This window comes from Pristiophorus japonicus, chromosome 7, assembly GCF_044704955.1.
Source record: "Pristiophorus japonicus isolate sPriJap1 chromosome 7, sPriJap1.hap1, whole genome shotgun sequence".
Classification (NCBI taxonomy): Eukaryota; Metazoa; Chordata; class Chondrichthyes; family Pristiophoridae; genus Pristiophorus; species Pristiophorus japonicus.
In genome coordinates, this window is record NC_091983.1 from 106,535,896 (window position 1) to 106,559,241 (window position 23,346).

Genomic DNA, 23,346 nt, shown 5'->3' on the forward strand with positions numbered 1-23,346 from the left:
GCATGAGACTTGCGGATTATCCTAAGTAATAAAGAAAATCCTCATTCCCTTTCCAAGCAACAACTCACTGCTACATTGGCTGCAACAGTAGCCCAGAATCTCTGATTTAAAATATTGAGGGGGGGGAGGGGAAGATGTGAAAGACAATTCTTCGGCGATACTTCAGCATAAATAAAGCCAAATGTGTTGACATTAATCTTATTATATATATCTAGTTATGTTTTGTACCGATAATATATTTTAAAATGAAGCACTTTAGGTAATTGTTTATAACTCCCAGCCGATCCCCCCCCCCACTCTATCTGCAGTGGAAGAATCCTTCCCCCTTCCGGCGCGTGCTCCGAACGCCGCGGCGGCCACGTTCGGCAGGCGATTGTGTTTAGAATGTTCCGAAAACATTCGAAGCGGAATTTCCGCCGCAGGAGGAACGAGTCTAGCGAGAGCGAGGAGGATAATGGGCAGCAGGAACAGCCCGTGCCCGCCACACCAAGACACAGCCAAAACCGGGGTCTCGCCTGCACCTCCAAACCCGCCAGCCCCAGTCCGGCCTCCAAGAGCGAGAGCGAGAGGGTTGCAGACACCGGAATCGAATTGAAAAGCCACGCACAGAATAATGAGTCTGATACATGCACCAATCACATTAGTAACTGCGACAAGAGCCTGCTGAGCTTTGGGTATGACCGAGAAGGTAATTGTTTGGTGATGGGCAATAAATGCTGGCTTTGCCAGCGACGCCCACATCCCGGAACGATTTAAAAAAAACGGTGTCGCATGTTCGCCCACCTGTTGGCGTCTGCAGATGTGTCAAACCTGTATCATTTATCGTAAGAACTCGCTTCGTTTGGTTTGGGACTGTAAGTTACTATTTTGATATTACTCTGGGAAAATAATAAAGTTCAGGTTTGTTTAACCTTTATTCCTAATAATTCCATAATGTTGCAAAAGCAAAATACTGCAAATGTTGGAAATCTGAAATAAAAACAGAAAATGCTCGATAATACTCAGCAGCTCAGGCTGCATCTGTGGAGAGATAAATAGAGTTAACGTTTCAGGTCGATGACCTTTCCTCAGACATTCCATAATGTTGACAAGTTTTGTGGGATTGTAATCCAACTGAGGTGCCCTTTCTGCCTGAATTCACCGGCATCCCAATTGGCCTAGTTTTCCTTGATGAAATCCCTCTATGGCAGTGGTTCTCGAATTTTTGGTTGAAGGATCCCTTTTCAAATGGATTAGTAATCAGTGCCACCCCCACCCCTGCCTCCCATGAACATTGCAATGCTATATAATCAAGGTGTGAAAGTACTGCATGTAAAGAGTGTTTCAGTAATGCTTTTAAGAAAACAGGTATTTATTTACAGACCTTACTGAGATTGGTGTGCTTGCTTCTCATTGCAGAGTCTGTCTGTCCTTGTTGTGATGTTTGACAATGACGCACATAAATAATTCTCCAGTTCCAGATTGGACCTGTACCTTTTCTTCATTGCTGCCATCACAGAAAATTATGTTTCATAAATGTCTGTTGGGAAAGGTGGCAACACTTTCATTGCTTCTTTTACTAATTCTGGCTACTGATTGGCAAAAGAACCAGAGGTGACATGAGGAAACTTTTTTTAAACACAGCAAGTTGTTGTGATCTGGAATACACTGCTTGAAAGAGTGGTGGAAGCAGATTTGGTGCACTGTGCCGGCTCAAAACTGCCAGCGGAATTGAAAGGAGTGTTTTCCATAAAACTTTTCGGACTTCTGAAAACGTTGTTACTCGCCCTTTTCATAGCGGAATTGCATGCTAGTGGCCTTGGGGGGCCTCAATCTGTACTCCAAAGAGGCCTCATTGTCAAGGTTGAGCTTGCTGAGGCTTAATGCTGGCAGCGGAATGCCTCCTGCACATTGTGCGCGGCAGGGAGGTACGCAGGATAAGGCGACGCCATCAGCAACAGCTCCAGAGGCAGCGGGCAAGGGAGGCAGCAGTCATGGATGCCTAAGATAGAGAAGGGACTGGAAATGGCGATAGACCTCAAGGCAGAGAGGTTGCCCAGGAAGGACCAGCCGTGAGGAGGAGGGTCAGGTACGCTGACCCCCCGCACCAGATAGTGGGCGACATACAAAGAAGGCAGGATACACACGAGGCAGATGCTTGCCAGCAGCAGGCTGCTGAGGCCGAGGAGCATGAAGAGCATGAGGGAGAAGACATTTAGAAAAGCATGATTCAATCAAGCAGCGTTAGTATGGGCTTATGAAAGGGAAATCATGTTTGACAAATTTGCTGGAGTTCTTTGAGGATGTAACGAGCAAGGTGGATAAAAGGGGAACCAATGGAGGTGATGTATTTGGATTTCCAGAAGGCATTCGATAAGGTGCCACATAAAAGGTTACTGCACAAGATAAAAGCTTATGGGGTTGGGGGTAATATATTAGCATGGATATAGGATTGGCTAATTAACAGAAAACAGAGTCGGGATAAATGGGTAATTCTCCAGTTGGCAAACAGTGACTAGTGGGGTGCCGCAGGGATCGGTGCTGGGTCCTCAACTATTTACAATCTATATTAATGACTTGGATGAAGGGATCGAGTGTAATGTAGCCAAGTTTGCTGATGATGCAAAGATGGGTGGGAAAGCAAATTGTGAGGAGGAGACACAAAATATACAAAGAGATATAAGACAGGCTAAGTGAGTGGGCAAACATTTGGCAGATGGAGTATAATGTGGGAAAGTGTGAGGTTATCCACTTTGGCAGAAATAATAGAAAATCAAATTATAATTTAAATGGAGAAAAATTGCAAAGTGCTGCAGTACAGAGAGACCTGGGGGTCCTTGTGCATGAAACACAAAGTTAGTATGCAGATACAGCAAGTAATCAGGAAGGCAAATGGAATGTTGGTCTTTATTGCAAGGGGGATAGAGTATTAAAAACAAGAGAAGTCCTGCTACAACTGTACAGGGTATTGGTGAGGCCACACCTGGAGTACTGTGTACAGTTTTGGTCACCATATTTAAGGAAGGATATACTTGCATTGGAGGCCGTTCAGAGAAGGTTCACTAGGTTGATTCTGGAGATGAGGGGGTTGACTTATGAGGATAGGTTGGGCCTATACATATTGGAGTTCAGAAGAATGAGAGGTGATCTTATTAAAACATATAAGATAATGAGGGGCCTCGACAAGGTGGATGCAGAGAGGATATTTCCACTCATGGAAACTAAAACTAGGGGACATAGTCTTAGAATAAGGGGTCGCCCATTTAAAACTGAGATGAGGAGGAATTGCTTCTCTGAGGGTTGTAAATCTATGGAATTCTCTGCTCCAGAGAGCTGTGGCGGCTGTGTCATTGAATATATTTAAGGCGGAGATAGATAGATAGATTTTTGAGTGTAAAGGGTTATGGGGAGCGAGCAGGGAAGTGGAGCTGAGTCCATGATCAGATCAACCATGATCTTATTGAATGGCTGAGCAGGCTCGAGGGGCCAAATGGCCTACTCCTGCTCCTATTTCTTATGTTCTTATGTTCAATAGGCAATTGGATAAATATTTGATAAACCAGACTGATTCCCGGGAAGGCGGGACTGACATATCAAGAAAGATTGGATCAACTGGGCTTGTATTCACTGGAGTTCAGAAGAATGAGAGGGGATCTTATAGAAATGTTTAAAATTCTGACGGGTTTAGACAGGTTAGATGCAGGAAGAATGTTCCCAATGTTGGGGAAGTCCAGAACCAGGGGTCACAGTCTAAGGATAAGGGGTAAGCCATTTAGGACCGAGATGAGGAGAAACTTCTTCACCCAGAGTATTGTGAACCTGTGGAATTCTCTACCACAGAAAGTTGTTGAGGCCAATTCACTAAATATATTCAAAAAGGAGTTAGATGTAGTCCTTACTACTAGGGGGGGTCAAGGGGTATGGTGAGAAAGCAGGAATGGGGTACTGAAGTTGCATGTTCAGCCATGAACTCATTGAAAGGCGGTGCAGGCTCGAAGGGCCGAATGGCCTACTGCTGCACCTATTTTCTATGTTTCTATGAAGGGAAACCATTAGCGGGGCTGGGGGGAAAGAGCGGGAATGGGATGAGTTGGCTAGCTCAAGAGGCGGCATAGGCAAAGTGGGTTGAATGGCCTCCTGTGCTGTCCTGTCCTATGATTCTTTGATAATGGAGGTACTTGTCAGTCATGAAAGGTACATTGCAAGAACATGCATTGAGCACTGATACTTTCTGACCTGTAATTTGGGTTTAATTCAAGTTTTCTCACTGGATTTGCTTTCATTGTATACCGTTTTTTCATAAGATTTAAATATATTTAAACTCATTTGTATCACTTCAGAGTATCTGGTGGCAGGTGCCCAACCCGGGAGGGGATCATGTACCGGCTCTACCAGGGAGTGTACCGACGGGACCGGGATCCAACTCCCATTTTGTTTCTTCAGTGAGACCAACACATGGCGCCCACAGCTCGAGTCGTGGACAAAATGCAACTCACTGAAAGATTTGATCAATTAAAGAAAGTAACTTTCACGTTACTTTGCGGACCCCCGGGGTCTCTGAGGACCACTACTTTATGGTACAAAATGCGCAATATTGTGAAATCAAAATTTGCTTGGATTCGGGAAGATCTGAATGGAAAATCTGTCTGAGCAAACATCATTTATTCTTAAGGAGTATTATGTAAAGCAAACAGCAAGTGATAGCACAGCTCTGGTTGGGTGATATAAAGTGGAGTTTTAAAATTGAAGTTCAGGAATTCAAATATAATCTTCCTACTCCTTCAACTGTATTAGAGACACTTGGACAAAGCTATCTGATCAAGCTTGGGTTTGAGTCCTTCAATTTGAACTTATGTCTTCAATTCACTAGTATAGGCTAAGGTGAACACCATAATTATTATTTGGTTTCAGTTAGTGTTTAATTGGAATTTGGAATGTATGAGAGACTACCTGCTTTTGGGTTGCTCTGTTAACAGCTCTTATATAATTTTAAAATAATCCCAAGTACTGCTTCCCTTCCTTAAAAATGGTATTGCCGTGCCTCAGTGTTTTGTTCTAGTTTAGTACCAGTAAATACAGTTACTGAAAATCACTGAACCTAAAGAATAACTTTGCTGCAGAATTTTGGCAGGTAGTTCTGTAAACCTGCTGTGGTGTGGGTGGATGTACGCATATACAAAAGAAAAAACAGCTTTTTGTTATCTCTTGGAAGTGTAGTCCTATATCTCAATCCTCTGGTACTTCACCACATAGCTATTTGTCATAGCTCTGCGCACATAGAGGCTGAACTCCAAGTCATAGTCAGCATATTCACCGAGGCGTACGAAAGCATGGGCCTTACGCTAAACATCCATAAGACAAAGGTCCTCCACCAACTTGTCCCTGCTGCACTGCACTGCCCCCCAGTCATCAAGATCCACGGCTCAGCCCTGGGCAACGTGGACCATTTCCCATACCTCGGGAGTCTCTTATCAACAAGAGCAGTCATTGACGACGAGATTCAACACCACCGCCAGTGCAGCCTTCGACCATTCTTTTCAAGCGGCTGAAGACCAGGCCCTCAAATCTGCCACCGAGCTCATGGTCTACAGGACTGTAGTAATATCCACCCTCCTGTGTGGCTCAGAGACATGGACCATGTACAGTGGACGCCTCAAATCGCTGGAGAAATATCACCAATGATGTCTCCGCAAGATCCTGCAAATCCCCTGGGAGGACAGACGCACCAACATTGGCGTCCTCGACCAGGCCAAAATCCCCTGCATTGAAGCACTGACCACATTTGATCAGCTCTGCTGGGCAGGCCACATTGTTCGCATGCCAGACACGAGACTCCCAAAGCAAGCGCTCTACTCCTTTACGGCAAACGAGCCAAAGATGGGCAGAAGAAACGTTACAGGGACACCCTCAAAGCCTCCGAAATAAGTGCAACATTCCCACTGACACCTGGGAGTCCCTAGCCAAAGACCGCCCGAAGTGGAGGAAGTGCATCTGGGAGGGCGCTGAGCACCTCGAGTCTCATCGCTGAGAGCATGCAGAAATCAAGCGCAGGCAGCGAAAAGAGTGTGCGGCAAACCTGTTCCACCCACCCCTTCCCTCAACAACTATCTGCCCCACCTGTGACGGGGACTGTGGTTCTCGTATTGGACTGTTCAGCCACCTAAGGACTCATTTTTAGAGAGGAAGCAAGTCTTTCTCGATTCTGAGGGACTACCTATGATGATGATGATGATTCGTCATATGAGCCAAGATGTGTAAGCTGGGAGTGGGAATATTCAATTTTCAATCAGAGTCCAACTGAATTCTGTCCTCAACCTAATGTGCATGCATACACCCACCCACACTACAGCAGGGATCATTGAGTAGAAATGAGGAGCAAGAACTCTGGCCCACCCCTTCCCACATTACAATGCCTCACTAAGTCCAGAGCAGAAATTGAATCTGGCACCTTCCTGGTAAGCGCAGTATTACACTACACAATCCAGAACCTCAGAAACTCAAATTCAAAGCATGGTATGCAAGAAAGAATCTAAAAATGTTGATAGTGGGAATGCAAGACATTTACTGAATTTCAGTGTTCTAACCAGATTCAATCTTGTATCTCACTGATGGACATCTGCTTTCTTATGTACACTATATAATACTAGATCCAGATTATTTTAATTGTGTATTTGTTTCTTGACCAGTATAGGGGTGCATGAGGAGAACCTAATATTTTCATAGTCTTATTTCAGTTATACTTCCTATTTTAACAGTTATCCATGTAACCTGCGGTACATTTTTTTTCCAAATGTAGAGGGTGGAGAAGAATTTAAAGTGAGAAAGACTGGAAATACCATTTTATTTACGTCACATTGGAAAAAAGAAAAGCAGAATAATGCTGAAAAAGATAAGGATATCTCAAAAGGTAAACCTTATTAAAAATCATCTAAAATGTCATAATCATAGTGTATCTTTTAGCAGCAACAGAAATGTTTTCAGTCAAGTGTTTTCTTGTCTATAGTGCTTGAACTTTTATTGTTCAGTGAAATGATTAGTACTTTGTGGTGCTTTTGTGCTTGTCAGTATCCTGCACTTCATATAAATCTCAAGACTGCATGAATGTTTTTGCTGAGCTTATTCTTGGTTTGTAATTATATTGTTGCATATATAAATGACTTTAAAAAACTGTATGCTGTTTTCTCCCCTCTGTTGAAAGAAAGACTTGCATTTATATAGCGCCTTTCACGACCATCTCAAAGTGCTTTACAACCAATGAAGTACTTTTTGGGTGCAGTCACTGTTGTAATGTGGGAAACGCGGCAGCCAATTTCTGCACAGCAAACTCCCACAAACATCATTATCATCATAGGCAGTCCCTCAAAATCGAGGAAGACTTGCTTCCACTCTAAAAGTGAGTTCTCAGGTGACTGTACAGTCCAATACAGGAATTACAGTCTCTGTCACAGGTGGGACAGACAGTCACTGAAGGAAAGGGTGGATGGGGAGTCTGGTTTGCTGCACGCTCCTTCCGCTGCCTGCACTTGCTTTCTGCATGCTTTCGGCGATGAGACTCGAGGTGCTCAGTGCCCTCCCGGATGCTCTTCCTCCACTTAGGGTGGTCTTGGGCCAGAGATCCCCAGTTTTCAGTGGGGATGTTGCACTTTATCGAGGAGGCTTTGAGGGTGTCCTTGAAACATTTCCTCTGCCCACCTGGGGCTCACCTGCCGTGTAGGAGTTCCGAGTAGAGCGCTTGCTTTGGGGGTCTCATGTCGGGCATGCGGATGATGTGGCTCGCCCAATGGAGCTGATTGAGCGTGGTCAGTGCTTCGACACGAGGGATGTTGGCCTGATCGAGAACACTGACGTTGGTGCGTCTTATCCTCCCAGTGGACAACAAACACCAATGTGATAATGACCAGCGGATCTGTTTTTGTTATATTGATTGAGGGATAAATATTGGCCAGGACACGGGGATAACTCCCCTGCTCTTCTTTGAAATAGTGCCTCGGGATCTTTTACATCCAAGTGAGAGAGCAGATGGGGCAGCGGTTTAACATCATATCCAAAAGACGGCACCTCCAACAGTGCAGTGCTCCTTCAGCACGACTGGAGTGTCGGCCTAGATTTTTTTTTTGTGCTCAAGTCCCTGGAGTGGTACTTGAACTCTCAGCCTTCTGACTCAGAGGGGAGAGTGCTACCCACTGAGAGACAGCTGACACTTGAAGGTGCTGAGTGTTGCTTGGATACAATTCCTTGGGCGCTGGTCGTCCTCTGGATGCCTATTATTCATGTGTGAGTCTTGACAGTGAATACTGCTATATTCAGCACCACAGCGGAGTCTGATCCTATCTCTGGTGACATTCACGCATGCACACTTCTAGCAGGAACTCTGACTTACTCCTTCCCTAAGCCTGTGGTGCTGAGGTGGACTTGAATGCTTTTGGTGGGATCAGCTAATTTAGCACAGATCACATCTGGGTAAATGGTTTGGCTTACCTGCTTCGTTACTGAGCTTTCACCAGAGCCCTGCACTTGATTTTTAACGCTGAGTTTTATATTCTGACTGATCTTTACCGCTGCAGTGAATGGTTTTAAAAAGCTTGTATTCAAATCAAGTTAATTTGTCTTTGGACCTTGTTTAAGTATGTATTCTGAAATTGTCGTTCCTGTTAGCGCAGAGACACTGTACAAATAGTACCCCAGCCTCCAACACCAAGTGCGAGGAGCTTATGTATGGACTTTGGTTAAGATTGTCAATGCAGCTGCCTCTTCTCTTTCTCCTTTGCCACTGCCTGCCGCCACCACCCCGCCCCCCCACCCCGTCTCTATCCTATTATTTTCCCCACCACCGCCAAACTTATCTTCTGTATGAAACCCACCTCCCTTGATGCCCTCTCCACCCAACTCTGAGCCATAAAACCACTTTTCTTTGCCTTAATGCTTGGTGACATTGTAAATGGCTCCCCATTAAAACTACCATTTTCCTCCTTAAAAAATCCATTCACAAGTCCTTTGTCCTCTAAATTACCATAGTTATCTCTAACCTCCCATTCCTTTCTGAGCAACTTGAATGTGTTGTCACCCTCCAGCTCCATGTTCAATCCTCCCATAATTCACCATTTAAACCTCTGTCTTGTTTGTACCCTCTCCAATGACATCATTTGTGATTGTGCCCATGGTGCTTTATCCCTCTTCACAGTTCTCTATGGATGACCACTCCATTCTCGTCCACTGCATCTTTTTCATGGTCCATAGAAACATAGAAAATAGGTGCAGGAGTAGGCCATTCGGCCCTTCGAGCCTGCACCGCCATTCAATATGATCATGACTGATCATTCCCTCAGTACCCCTTGATCCTCTGAGCCGTAAGGGCCATATCCAACTCCCTCTTGAATATATCCAATGAACTGACATCAACAACTCTCTGCGGCAGGGAATTCTACAGGTTAACAACTCTCTGAGTGAAGAAGTTTCTCCTCATCTCAGTCCTAAATGGCTTACCCCTTATCCTAAGACTCTGTCCCCTGGTTCTGGACCTCCCTACATTCTTCCCGCATCTAACCTGTCCAGTCCCGTCAGAATCTTATACGTTTCAATGAGATGCCCTCTCATCCTTCTAAACTCCAGTGAATAAAGGCCCAGTTGATCCAGTCTCTCCTCATATGACAGTCCAGCCATCCCTGGAATTAGTCTGGCGAACCTTTGCTGCACTTCCTCAATAGCAAGAACGTCTTTCCTCAGATTAGGAGACCAAAACTGAACACAATATTCCAGATGAGGCCTCACCAAGGCCCTGTACAACTGCAGTCAGACCTCACTGCTCCAATACTCAAATCCCCGAGCTATGAAGGCCAACATACCATTTTCCTTCTTCACCGCCTGTTGTATCTGCATGCCAACCTTCAACGACTGATCAACCATGACACCCAGGTCTCGTTGCACCTCATTTTCCTAATCTGCCATTCAGATAATATTCTGCCTTTGTGTTTTTGCCCCCAAAATGGATAACCTCACATTTATCCACATTACACTGCATCTGCCATGCATTTGCCAACTCACCTAACCTGTCCAAGTCACCCTGCAGCCTTTTAGCGTCCCCCTCACAGCTCACACCGCCACGCAGTTTAGTATCATCTGCAAACTTGGAGATATTACACTCAATTCCTTCATCTAAATCGTTAATGTATATTGTAAAGAGCTGGGGTCCCAGCACTGAGCCCTACGGCAATCTACTAGTCACTGCCTGCCATTCTGAAAAGGAACCATTTATCCCGACTCTCTGCTTCCTGTCTGCCAACCAGTTCTTTATCCACGTCAGTACATCACCCCCAATACTATGCGCTTTGACTTTGCACACCAATCTCTTGTGCGGGTCCTTGTCAAAAGCCTTTTGAAAGTCCAAATACACCACATCCACTGGTTCTCCCTTGTCCATTCTACTAGTTACATCCTCACAAAATTCTGGAAGATTCGTCAAGCATGATTTTCCTTTCATAAATCCATGCTGACTTGGACTGATCCTGTCACTGCTTTTCAAATGCACTGCTATTTCATGATTGATTCCAACATTTTCCCCACTATTGATGTCAGGCTAACTGGTCTATAATTACCCGTTTTCTCTCCCTCCTTTTTTAAAAAAAGTGGTGTTACATTAGCTACCCTCCAGTCCATAGGAACTGATCCAGAGTTGATAGACTGTTGGAAAATGATCACCAATGCATCCACTATTTCTAGGGCCATTTCCTTAAGTACTCTGGGATGCAGACTATCAGGCCCTGGGGATTTATCAGCCTTCAATCCCATCAATTTCCCGAACACAATTTCCCGCCTAATAAGGATATCTCTCAGTTCCTCCTTCTCACTAGACCCACTGTTCCCCAGTACATTCGGAAGGTTATTTGTGTCTTCCTTCGTGAAGACAGAACCAAAGTATTTGTTCAATTGGTCTGCCATTTCTTTGTTCCCCATTATAAATTCACCTGAATCTGACATTTGTCTTCACTAATCTTTTTCTCTTTACATATTTATAGAAGCTTTTGCAGTCAGTTTTTATGTTCCCAGCAAGCTTCCTCTCGTACTCTATTTTCCCCCTCTTAATTAAACCCTTAGTCGTCCTCTGTTGAATTCTAAATTTCTCCCAGTCCTCAGGTTTGTTACTTTTTTGAGCTAATTTATATGCCTCTTCCTTGGTTTCAACACTATCTTTAATTTCCCTTGTTAGCCACGGTTGAGCCACCTTCCCCGTTTTATTTTTACTCCAGACAGGGATGTACAATTGTTGAAGTTCATCCATGTGATCTTTAAATGTTTGCCATTGCTTATCCACTGTCAACCCTTTAAGTATCCTTTGCCAGTCTATTCTAGCCAATTCACCCCTCATGTTGTCATAAGAACATAATAAAATAAGAATTAGGAACAGGAGTAGGCCATCTAGCCCCTCGAGCCTGCTCCGCCACTCAACAAGATCATGGCTGATCTGGCCGTGGACTCGGCTCCACTTACCCGCCCGCTCCCCATAACCCTTAATTCCCTTATTGGTTAAAAATCTATCTATCTGTGATTTGAATAAATTCACAGAGCTCGCCTCAACTGCTTCCCTGGGCAGAGAATTCCACAGATTCACAACTCTCTGGGAGAAGAAATTTCTTCTCAACTCAGTTTTAAACTGGCTCCCCTGTATTTTGAGGCTGTGCCCCCTAGTTCTAGTCTCCCTGACCAGTGGAAACAACCTCTCTGCCTCTAGCTTGTCTATCCCTTTCATTATTTTAAATGTTTCTATAAGATCACCCCTCATCCTTCTGAACTCCAAGGAGTAAAGACCCAGTCTACTCAATCTATCATCATAAGGTAACCCCCCTCAACTCCAGAATCAGCCGAGGGAATCGTCTCTGTACGCCCTCCAAAGCGAGTATATTCTTCCTTAAGTAAGGTGACTAAAACTGCACGCAGTACTCCAGGTGCGGCCTCACCAATACCCTGTACAGTTGCAGCAGGACCTCCCTGCTTTTGTACTCCATCCCTCTCGCAATGAAGGCCAACATTCCATTTGCCTTCCTGATTACCTGCTGCACCTGCAAACTAACTTTTTGGGATTCATGCACAAGAGGTCCCTCTGCACCGCAGCATGTTGTAATTTCTCCCCATTCAAATAATATTCCCTTTTGCTGTTTTTTTTTTCCCCAAGGTGGGTGACCTCACATTTTCCGACATTGTATTCCATCTGCCAAACCTTAGCCCATTCACTTAACCCATCTAAATCTCTTTGCAGCCTCTCTGTGTTCTCTACACAACCCGCTTTCCTACTAATCTTTGTGTCATCTGCAAATTTTGTTGCACTACACTCTGTCCCCTCTTCCAGGTCATCTATGTATATTTTAAACTGTTGTGGTCCCAGCACTGATCCCTGTGGCACACCACTAACCACCGATTTCCAACCCGAAAAGGACCCATTTATCCTGACTCGCTGCTTTCTGTTAGCCTTTCCTTAAGTTCAGGACCCTAGTTTCTGAATTAATTGTGTCACTCTCCATTTTAATAAAGAATTCTACCATATTATGGTCACTCTTCTTTAAGGGGCTTCACACAACAAGATTGCTAATTCGTCCCTTCTCGGGGATAGTATTAAAGCCAAGGAAGTGGCATATAAATTGGCCAGAAATAGCAGCGAACCCAGGGACTGGGAGAAATTTAGAACTCCGAGGAGGACAAAGGGTTTGATTAGGGCAGGGAAAATAGAGTACGAGAGGAAGTTTGCAGGGAACATTAAGATGGATTGTAAAAGCTTCTATCGATATGTAAAGAGAAAAAAGTTAGTAAAGACAAACGTCGGTCCCCTGCAATCAGAATCAGGGGAAGTCATAACTGGGAACAAAGAAATGGCAGACCAATTGAACAAGTACTTTGGTTCGGTATTCACTAAGGAGGACATGAACAACGTTCCAGATATAAAAGGGGTCAGAGGGTCTAGTAAGAAGGAGGAACTGAGGGAAATCCTTATTAGTCGGGAAATTGTGTTGGGGAAATTGATTGGGATTGAAGACCGATAAATCCCCAGGGCCTGATGGACTGGTTGGCAGACAGGAAGCAAAGAATAGGAGTAAATGGGTACTTTTCAGAATGGCAGGCAGTGACTAGTGGGGTACCGCAAGGTTCTGTGCTGGGGCCCCAGCTGTTTTCATTGTACATTAATGATTTAGACGCGGGGATTAAATGTAGTATCTCCAAATTTGCGGATGACACTAAGTTGGGTGGCAGTGTGAGCTGCGAGGAGGATGCTATGAGGCTGCAGAGTGACTTGGATAGGTTAGGTGAGTGGGCAAATGCATGGCAGATGAAGTATAATGTGGATAAATGTGAGGTTATCCACTTTGGTTGTAAAAACAGAGACAGACTATTACCTGAATGGTGACCGATTAGGAAAAGGAGAGGTGCAACGAGACCTGGGTGTCATGGTACATCAGTCATTGAAGGTTGGCATGCAGGTACAGCAGGCGGTTAAGAAAGCAAATGGCATGTTGGCCTTCATAGCGAGGGGATTTGAGTACAGGGGCAGGGAGGTGTTGCTACAGTTGTACAGGGCCTTGGTGAGGCCACACCTGGAGTATTGTGTACAGTTTTGGTCTCCTAACTTGAGGAAGGACATTCTTGCTATTGAGGGAGTGCAGCGAAGGTTCACCAGACTGATTTCCGGGATGGTGGGACTGACCTATCAAGAAAGACTGGATCAACTGGGCTTGTATTCATTGGAGTTCAGAAGAATGAGAGGGGATCTCATTGAAACATTTAAAATTCTGACAGGTTTAGACAGGTTAGATGCAGGAAGGATGTTCCCAATGTTGGGGAAGTCCAGATCCAGGGGTCACAGTCTAAGGATAAGGGGTAAGCCATTTAGGACCGAGATGAGGAGAAACTTCTTCACCCAGAGAGCGGTGAACCTGTGGAATTCTCTACCACAGAAAGTTGTTGAGGCCAATTCACTAAATATCTTCGAAAATGAGTTAGATGTAGTCCTTACTACTAGGGGGATCAAGGGGTATGGCGAGAAAGCAGGAATGGGGTACTGAAGTTGCATGTTCAGCCATGAACTCATTGAATGGTGGTGCAGGCTTGAAGGGCCGAATGGCCTACTCCTGCACCTATTTTCTATGTTTCTATTACACATCATCCAGTCTAGGATGGCCAGCTCTAGTTGGTTCCTCGACATATTGGTCGAGAAAACCATCCCTAATACACTCCAGGAAATCCTCCTCCACCGCATTACTACCATTTAGTTAGCCCATCAATATGTAGATTAAAGTCGCACATGATAACTGCTGTACCTTTATTGCACGCATCCCTTATTTCTTGTTTGATGCTGTCCCCAATCTCACTACTATTGTTTGGTGGTCTGTACACAACTCCCACTAGCATTTTCTGCCCTTTGGTATTCTGCAGCTCCACCCATACCGATTCCACATCATCCAGGCTAATGTCCCTCCTTACTATTGCATTAATTTCCTTTTTAACCAGTAATGCTACCCCGCCTCCTTTTCCTCTCTGCCTATCCTTCCTAAATGTTGAATACCGCTGGATGTTGAGTTCCCAGCCTTGGTCACCCTGGAGTGATGTCTCCGTGATGCCAATTACATCATATCCGATAACTACTGTCTGAATCCACTCTGTGTGGTTCCACTCCTAACTATCCAAGTCAGCCAGCACATCGATATCAATGATTTCTTCATTCTCTTCTCCCTTGTGCCTCCTCCCTCCCAAACTGCACGAGCACCTCTAAAGTTATCCTTGGCTTCCAATTTTTTATCAATAACATGTTACCCCTGGGTTATATTATCTGTTGGCATGGGATTAATTCCAATGTGTTAGTTGAAAACATCCAGCTCTACCCTTGTTTTGAATGTCTATCCCATGAGTAGTGGTGAGCCAGTTAAATATTGGGAAGTGTCTTTGTTCATTTCAGCCAAAATCTCTGTTGTCTATCTCGCCTCTACTCCCCCCTCCCCCCCCGCCTCATTTCATCCCCATCTCTTCTCCATCCCTCCCCATCTCTTCTCCATCCCTCCCCATCTCTTCTCCATCCCTCCCCATCATTTAAATTCCGCCCTCTGCTCCTCACTCGGGCTGAACCAGTGATGTTCAAATTTCTAGATCTTGTTGCATCCTGAGCCGATCTTTAAACCCCACACATTATCCATCACCAAGACTGCTTCATTCCACCTTCTGAAATATCATTGCTCTTGTGTAATTCCCACCATTGCTGAAACAATTATCAACCATTTGTTACCTTCAGACATGATCTCTTCAAAGCTGGCTTCCCAAGAGCCACCATTGGTGGTTGAGCCTTCAGTAATTGAGAGCTTAAAGTAGGTACTAAATTGGAATTTCAGAGGAGCAGTTGATCTTATCGAAGCCATGACCTTTACTCAAAAGAAAACGGGAAACATAGAAATATAGAAAATAGATGCAGGTGCAGGCCATTCGGCCCTTTGAGCCTGCACCACCATTCAATATGATCATGGCTGATCATGCAACTTCAGTACCCCACTCCTGCCTTCTCTCCATACCCCCTGTTCCCTTTAGCCGTAAGGGCCACATCTAGCTCCCTTTATTATGCGTTCTGGCATTAGAACTGTCACATATAGTTAGTTTGAGTCTCCTATTCCTTGCTGCAGTATGGTTACTGTGGGAAGATTAACCAGGAACTTTCTTCAGCATGATTTAAGAAAAAATGATGGTTAGCTTGAAGATTCCTTGTGTTCATTTGTGCTGACACACAGAACAGGAACCGTTGTGCAAAATTTGTGTCATATGCTGAACAATGCAGCACAGTATAAAATAAATCAACTGTCATTTGACTATGCCCTGCCTTTCATGTGTAGTTTTGTGAATTTTGAGCATTTCATTGTTACTAATGTATAATATGTTCTATTTGACTAGGTGATGAAACTCTGCAAGATTCGAGACTGACAAAAATTCAAAAAGGATGCAGTTCAGAGGAGGAGACAGTGGAAACGCATACAGAAAATGAAGAGCTCAGTTCAGCAGATGATGAATCTGAGACTTCCAGGGTAACCCAGCACAAAATACGACCAGGTTTGGAATTTCAAATGCCACTAATGTTCATTAATGTTATTGCCCTTGATTGGTAAAGTAAAAGGAGGGATTAGGACAGCAATTGCTGCTGTTATACACAGACAAGTACAGTGTTTGTTCTCGAGGCATCTTTTGCAGTTTTCATTTTACTACAGCTGGGCATGCTCTTTGCTTGTTGCCCATATACACGTCTTTTCCATCAGGGTTCACGACATAGCACATCATAAGCAGGAACCTTGGCTGATTTCCTCTGCCTTACCCCATTACTGAGAACAATTGTAACGCAATCACTACTATTACTACAACAGCTTGGGATCTCTTTTTAAGTTGTTGAGAAACCTGGGTGAATCATTCATTTGGGTCTGTGGGTGTCTGACACACACCATCACCAAGTTTAATAGTCTCTGAATCAAACTACTGAGAAATCTCTAAATTTTCTGTTCACACACAGTTTCCAAGAAGGGAGGACTGGCAACACAATGCAAGATGATATTAGCAAACTTGAGGAGTGAAGTGGCAAATGGCATTTAAAGTATACAAGTGTGAGGTGATGCATTTTGGGAGGAAAAATAGAAACATCTTAGAAAATAAGAAACTGAATTCACGAGCAATGGGATCGAGGTACACAGGTGACCAAATCATTAAAAGCAGCATCGCAGGTCAGCAAAACAATTAAAAATGCTAACAAAGTACTAGGATTTATTTCAAGGGCTATGGGATTCAAAAGTAGTTAAGTTATGCTAAACTTGTGCAGGACTTTGGTCAGGTTGCACTTGAGTACTGTGCACCATTCTGATCTCCTTTACTATAAAAAGAACATAGAAACACTGAAGAAAGTATAAAAAAGATTTACAAGGATGGTACCAGAACTGATTATCTGAACAGATTATCTGAAAGAGAGAATCTGAACAGGTTGGTGCTTTTTTCTTTAGAAAAGAGACTTCGAGATGATTTGATAGAGGTCTTTAAAATTATGAATGGGGTTGGACAGGGTAGACGTGGAGAGAATGTTGCCACTCGTGGGAGAATCACAAACTTGGGGCCATAAAAACAAGATAGTTACTGTTAAGGGATAGAAACATAGAAAATAGGTGCAGGAGTAGGCCATTTGGCCCTTCGAGCCTGCACCACCATTCAATAAGATCATGGCTGATCATTCACCTCAGTACCTCTTTTCTGCTTTCTCTCCATACCCCTTGATCCCTTTAGCCATCAGAGCCATATCTAACTCCCTCTTGAATATATCCAATGAACTGGCATCAACAACTCTCTGCGGTAGAGAATTCCACAGGTTAACAACTCTCTGAGTGAAGACGTTTCTCCTCATCTCGGTTCTAAATGGCTTACCTTATCCTTAGACTGTGACCCCTAGTTCTGGACTTCCCCAACATCGGGAACATTCTTCCTGTCAGAATTTTATATGTTTCTATGAGATCCCCTCTCATTCTTCTAAACTCCAGTGAATACAGGCCCAGTCGATCCAGTCTCTCCTCGTATGTCAGTCTTGCCATCCCGGGAATCAGTCTGGTGAACCTTTGCTGCACTCCCTCAAGAGCAAGAATGTCCTTCCTCAGATTAGGAGACCAAAACTGAACACACTATTCCAGGTGAGGCCTCACTAAGGCTCTGTACAACTGTAGTAAGACCTCCCTGCTCCTATATTCAAATCCCCTCGCTATGAAGGCCAACATACCATTTGCCTCCTTCACCGCCTGCTGTACCTGCACACGCCAACTTTCAAAGACTGATGAACCATGACACCCAGGTCTCGTTGCACCTCCCGTTTTCCTAATCTGCCGCCATTCAGATAATATTCTGCCTTCATGTTTTTGCCACCAAAGTGGATAACCTCACATTTATCCACATTATACTGCATCTGCCATGCATTTGCCCACTCACCTAACCTGTTCAAGTCACCCTGCAGCCTCTTCGCATCCTCCTCACAACTCTCACCATCACCCAGCTTAGTGTCATCTGCAAACTTGGAGCTATTACACTCCATTCCTTCATCTAAATCATTGATGTATATTGTAAATAGCTGGGGTCCCAGCACTGAGCCCTGCGGCACCCCACTAGTCATTGCCTGCCATTCTAAAAAGGACCCGTTTATCCCGACTCTCTGCTTCGTGTTTGTGAACCAGCTCTCTCTCCACATCAATGCATTACCCCCAATACCATGTGCTTTAACCTTGCACACTAATCTCTTATGTGCGACCTTGTCAAAAGCCTATTGAAAGTCCAAATACACCACCACCACTGGTTCTCCCTTGTCCACTCTACTAGTTACATCCTCAAAAAATTCCAGAAGATTTGTCAAGCATGATTTCCCTTTCATTAATCCGTGCTGACTTGGACCTATCCTGTCACTGCTTTCCAAATGTGCTGCTATTTCATCTTTAATGATTGATTCCAACATTTTCCCCACTACTGATGTCAGGCTAACCAGTCTCTAATTTCCTGTTTCCTATCTCCCTCCTTTTTTAAAAAGTGGTGTTACATTAGCTACCCTCCAGTCCATAGGAACTGATCCAGAGTCGATAGACTGTTGGAAAATGATCACCAATACATCGACTATTTCTAGGGCTACTTCCTTAACTACTCTGGGATACAGACTGTCAGGCCCTGGGAATTTATCAGCCTTCAATCCCATCAATTTCCCTAAAAAAATTTCCTGACTAATAAGGATTTCCTTCAGTTCCTCCTTCTCACTAGACCCTCGGTACCCTAGTATTTCCGGAAGGTTTTATGTGTCTTCCTTTGTGAAGACAGAACCAAAGTATTTGTTCAATTAGTCTTCCATTTCTTTGTTCCCCATTATAAATTCACCGGATTCTGACTGCCATGGACCTACGTTTGTCTTCACCAATCTTTTTCTTTTCACATATCTATCGAAGCTTTTGCAGTCAGTTTTTATGGCCCCAAGTTTCCACATGATTTGCTCCTGATTTTTAGGAGCAACTGTGCAGAACGGAGTATCTTAGAAATCGGAATTCTCCACATTTCGTTTTCTGCAGTTCTAGTCAGGTAGAACAGTTTCACTTTGGAACAGAATTTTTTTTTCAAAAGGGGGCGTGTCCAGCAACTGATGCCTGATTTCAAAGTTTCCACAGTGAAAACGTACTCCAAACTAACTTAGAATGGAGTAAGTGAAGATTTTTGTACGCTTGAAAAAACCTTGTCTACACATTAAAAAAATCAGGCGCAGGTTACAAATTAGGTGTCGGGAATGAGGGGGGGAGCGGGGGGGAAGGGAAGTCATTAAATTCTACAATAAATCCTTAGTTATACTTATACAAATATTATACAAATAAATCCAACCTGAATAAAAATTTATAAGCAAAGAAAAGATTAAATAAACCATGTTCCTACCTGTGTGAAAGTGCTTCAGGCAGGCCTTTCAGGCAGCGGTTTGCCGTCGGGACCGAAGGCTGAATGGGCCGGGCCCGAGACTTCGGACAGGGCCCGTCCCCAGCACCAGATTTACAGGTAGGTGGCGTTGGGTCGGGTCGGGGAGGGAGGTTCGGTTCGGGTCGGCGGGGGGGAGGGGTAGAGGGAGGGGTAGAGGGAAGTCAGGTCGGGGAGTGGGAGGTCAGGTCGGATCCAGTCCGGGAGCGGCAGTCGGGTCGGGTCCAGTCGGGGGGAAGCGGGAGCGGCAGTCGGGGGGAAGCGGGAGCGGGAGCGGCAGTCGGGGGGAGCGGGAGCGGCAGTCGGGTCGGGTCCAATCGGGGGGAAGCTGGAGCGGGAGCGGCAGTTGGGTCGGGTCCAGTCGGGGGGGAGCGGAAGCGGCAGTCGGGTCGAGTCCAGTCGGGGGGGAAGCGGGAGCGGGAGCGGCAGTCGGGGGGGAGCGGGAGCGGCAGTCGGGTCGGGTTGGGGGGGAGCGGGAGCGGCAGTCGGGTCGGGGGGGAGCGGGAGCGGCAGTCGGGTCGGGTCCAGTCGAGGGGGAAGCGGGAGCGGGAGCGGCAGTTGGGTCGGGTCCAGTCGGGGGGGAGCGGGAGCGGGGGTCGGGTCGGGTCCGGTCCGGGTGGTGGGGGGGGGGGGGGGGGGGGGAAGTGGGAACGGAGCGGGAGTCGGGTCCGGTCCGGGGGGGGGAGGGGGGGAGAGCGGGAGTCGGGTCGGGAGGAAGCAAGAGCTGGCCGTGGGAGGAGCCTTATTCACGCAGCCCCAGTGAGGCCATTCGGCCAGGGCTAGGGACTGCGTGCTTTGGGCCCCTCCCACACAGTTTCGGGTGCCTGGAGCTACTGCACTTGCGTGCCCACTGTAGCGCGCATGTGCAGAGGTCCCGGCACTGTTTTCAGCGCAGGGATCTGGCTACGCCCCCTACAGCTCCTACTGCGCTGCGCCGAGGGCCAGAGGACCTGCAGGGAGGTGGAGAATACGGAGGTTTTTTTTAGGCGCACTTTGTGGCGCGAAAAACGGGCGTCCAGGTCGGGACTGCACCATTCCAGGCGCGTGTGGAAACTTGGGGCCTATGTTCCCTGCAAGCTTACTCTCAAACTCTATTTTCCCCTTCCTAATCCTTTGTCCTTTGTCCTTCTCTGCTGAATTCTAAATTTCTCACATTCCTCGGGTTTGCTGCTTTTTCTGGCCAAATTTTATGCCTCTTGGATTTTACACTATCCCTAATTTCCCTTGTTAGCCACAGTTGAGCCACCTTCCCCGTTTTATTTTTACTCCAGACAGGGATGTACAATTGTTGAAGTTCATCCATGTGATCTTTAAATGTTTGCCATTGCCTATCCACCGTCAACCCTTTAAAGTATCATTTGCCAGTCTAATCTAACCAATTCATGTCTCATGCCATAGAAGTTACCTTTCCATAAGTTCAGGACCCTAGTTTCTGAATTAACTGTGTAACTCCATCTTAATAAAGAATTCTACCATATTATGGTCATTCTTCCCCAAGGGGCCTCGCACAACAAGATTGCTAATTAGTTCTTTCTCATTACACATCACCCAGTCTAGGATGGCCAGCCCTCTAGTTGGTTTCTTGACATATTGGTCTCAAAAACCATCCCTAATACACACCAGGAAATCCTCCTCAACCGTATTGCTACTAGTTTGGTTAGCCCAATCTATATGTAGATTAAAGTCACCCATGATAACTGCTGTACCTTTATTGCACCCATCCCTGATTTCTTGTTTGATGCTGTCCTCAACCTTACTACTACTGTTTGGTGGTCTGTACACAACTCTCACTAGTGTTTTCTGCCCTTTGGTATTCCGCAGCTCTACCCATACAGATTCCACATTATCCAAGCTAATGTCCTTCCTTACTATTGTGTTAATTTCCTTTTTAACCAGCAACGCTACCCCACCTCCTTTTCCTTTCTGTCTATCCTTCCTGAATGTTGAATACCCCTGGATGTGGAGTTCCCAGCCTTGGTTACCCGGAGCCATGTCTCTGTAATCCCAATTATATCATATTCGTTAATAGTTGCCTGTGCAGTTAATTTGTCCATCTTATTACCAATACTCCTTGCATTGAGGCACAGAGCCTTCAGGCTTGTCTTTTTAATACACTTTGTCCCTTTTAGAATTTTGCTGTAATGTGGTCCTTTTTTGATTTTTGTCGTGGGTTTCTCTGCCCTCCACTTTTACTTTTCTTCTTTCTATCTTTTGCTTCTGCTCCCATTTTACTTCCCTCTTTCTCCCTACACAGGTTCCCATCCCACTGCCATATTAGTTTAACCCCTCCCCAACAGCACTAGCAAACACTCCCCCTAGGACATTGGTTCCAATCCTGCCCAGATGCAGACTGTCCGGTTTGTACTGGTCCTATCTCCCCCAGAACCAGTTCCAATGTCCCAGGAATTTGAATCCCTCCCTCCTGCACCACTCCTCAAGTCACTTATTCACCTTAGCTATCCTGCCATTCCTACTCTGACTAGCACGTGGCACTGGCTGCAATCCTGAGATTACTACCTTTTTGAGGTCCTACTTTTTAAATTTAACTCCTAACTTTTTTGAGGTCCTACTTTTTAAATTTAACTCCTAACTCCCTAAACTCAGCTTGTAGGACCTCATCCTATTTTTTACCTATATCGTTGGTAGCTATATGTATCCAGAATGCGTTGCAGCCGCTCCGAGACATCCTTGACCCTTGCACCAGGGAGGTATCATACCATCCTGGAGTCTCGTTTGCGGCCGCAGGAATGCCTATCTATTCCCCTTGCAATAGAATCCCCTATTACTATAGCTCTCCCACTCGCTTTCCTGCCCTCCTGTGTAGCAGAGCCACCCCTGGTGTCATGGACTTGGTGGCTGCTGCTGCTGCTGCCTTCCCCTGATGAGTAGGCCATTCGGCTCTTCGAGCATGCACCACCGTTCAATAAGATCATGGCTGATCATTCCCTCAGTACCCCTTTCCTGCTTTCTCTCCATATCCTTTGATCCCCTGAGCTGTAAGGGCCATATCTAACCCCCTCTTGAATATATCCAATGAACTGGCATCAACAACTCTCTGCGGCAGGGAATTCCACAAGTTAACAACTCTCTGTGAAGAAGTTTCTCCTCATCTCAGTCCTAAATGGTCTAGCCCTTATCCTAAGACTGTGTTTTTTGGTTCTGGACATCCCCAACATCGGGAACATTCTTCCCGCACCTAACCTGTCCCGTTCCGTCAGAATCTTGCATGTTTCTATGAGATCCCCTCTCATCCTTCTAAACTCCAATGTATAAAGTCCCAGTTGATCCAGTCTCTCCTCATATGTCAGTCCAGCCATCCAGGGAATCAGTCTGGTGAACCTTCGCTGCACTCCCTCAATTGCAAGAACGTCCTTCCTCTGACTAGGAGACCAAAACTGAACACACTATTCCAGGTGAGGCCTCGCCAAGGCCCTGTACAACTGCAGTAAGACCTCCCTGCTCCTATCCTCAAATCTCCTAGCTATGAAGACCAACATACCATTTGCTGCCTTCACTGTCTGCTGTACATGTATGCCAACTTTCAATGACGGATGAACCATGACACCCAGGTCTCGTTGCACCTCCCCTTTTCCTAATCTGCCGCCATTCAGATAATCTATCTTTGCGTTTTTGCCCCCAAAGTGGATAACCTCACATTTATCCACATTATACAGCATCTGCCATGCATTTGCCCACTTGCCTAACCTGTCCAAGTCACCCTGCAGCCTCTTCGCGTCCCCCTCACAGCTCACACCGCCACCCAGTTTAGTGCCATCTGCAAACTTGGAGATATTACACTCAATTCCTTCATCTAAATCATTGATGTATATTGTGAAGAGCTGGGGTCCCAGCACTGAGCCCTCCGGCACTCCACTAGTCACTGTCTGCCATTCT

The 23,346-nt window shown here is 45.5% G+C and overlaps 1 protein-coding gene across 2 annotated transcripts in view; it reads left to right on the forward strand.

Annotated features, from left to right (window-relative positions):
- Positions 1 to 340: 340 nt before the first annotated feature.
- The window catches only part of LOC139267234 (intron Large complex component GCFC2-like), an 86,937-nt gene continuing 63,931 nt past the window's right edge, over positions 341 to 23,346 (forward strand). The window contains exons 1-3 of one of the 2 annotated variants that reach the window (XM_070885232.1): positions 341 to 688; positions 6,776 to 6,886; positions 15,892 to 16,047. In XM_070885232.1, the coding sequence (XP_070741333.1) occupies positions 385 to 688; positions 6,776 to 6,886; positions 15,892 to 16,047 (571 nt within the window). In that variant the 5' untranslated portion in view covers positions 341 to 384. Of the gene's footprint in view, positions 689 to 6,775; positions 6,887 to 15,891; positions 16,048 to 23,346 lie in introns of those variants that run through there. The other variant, XM_070885233.1, reaches the window with a different exon arrangement.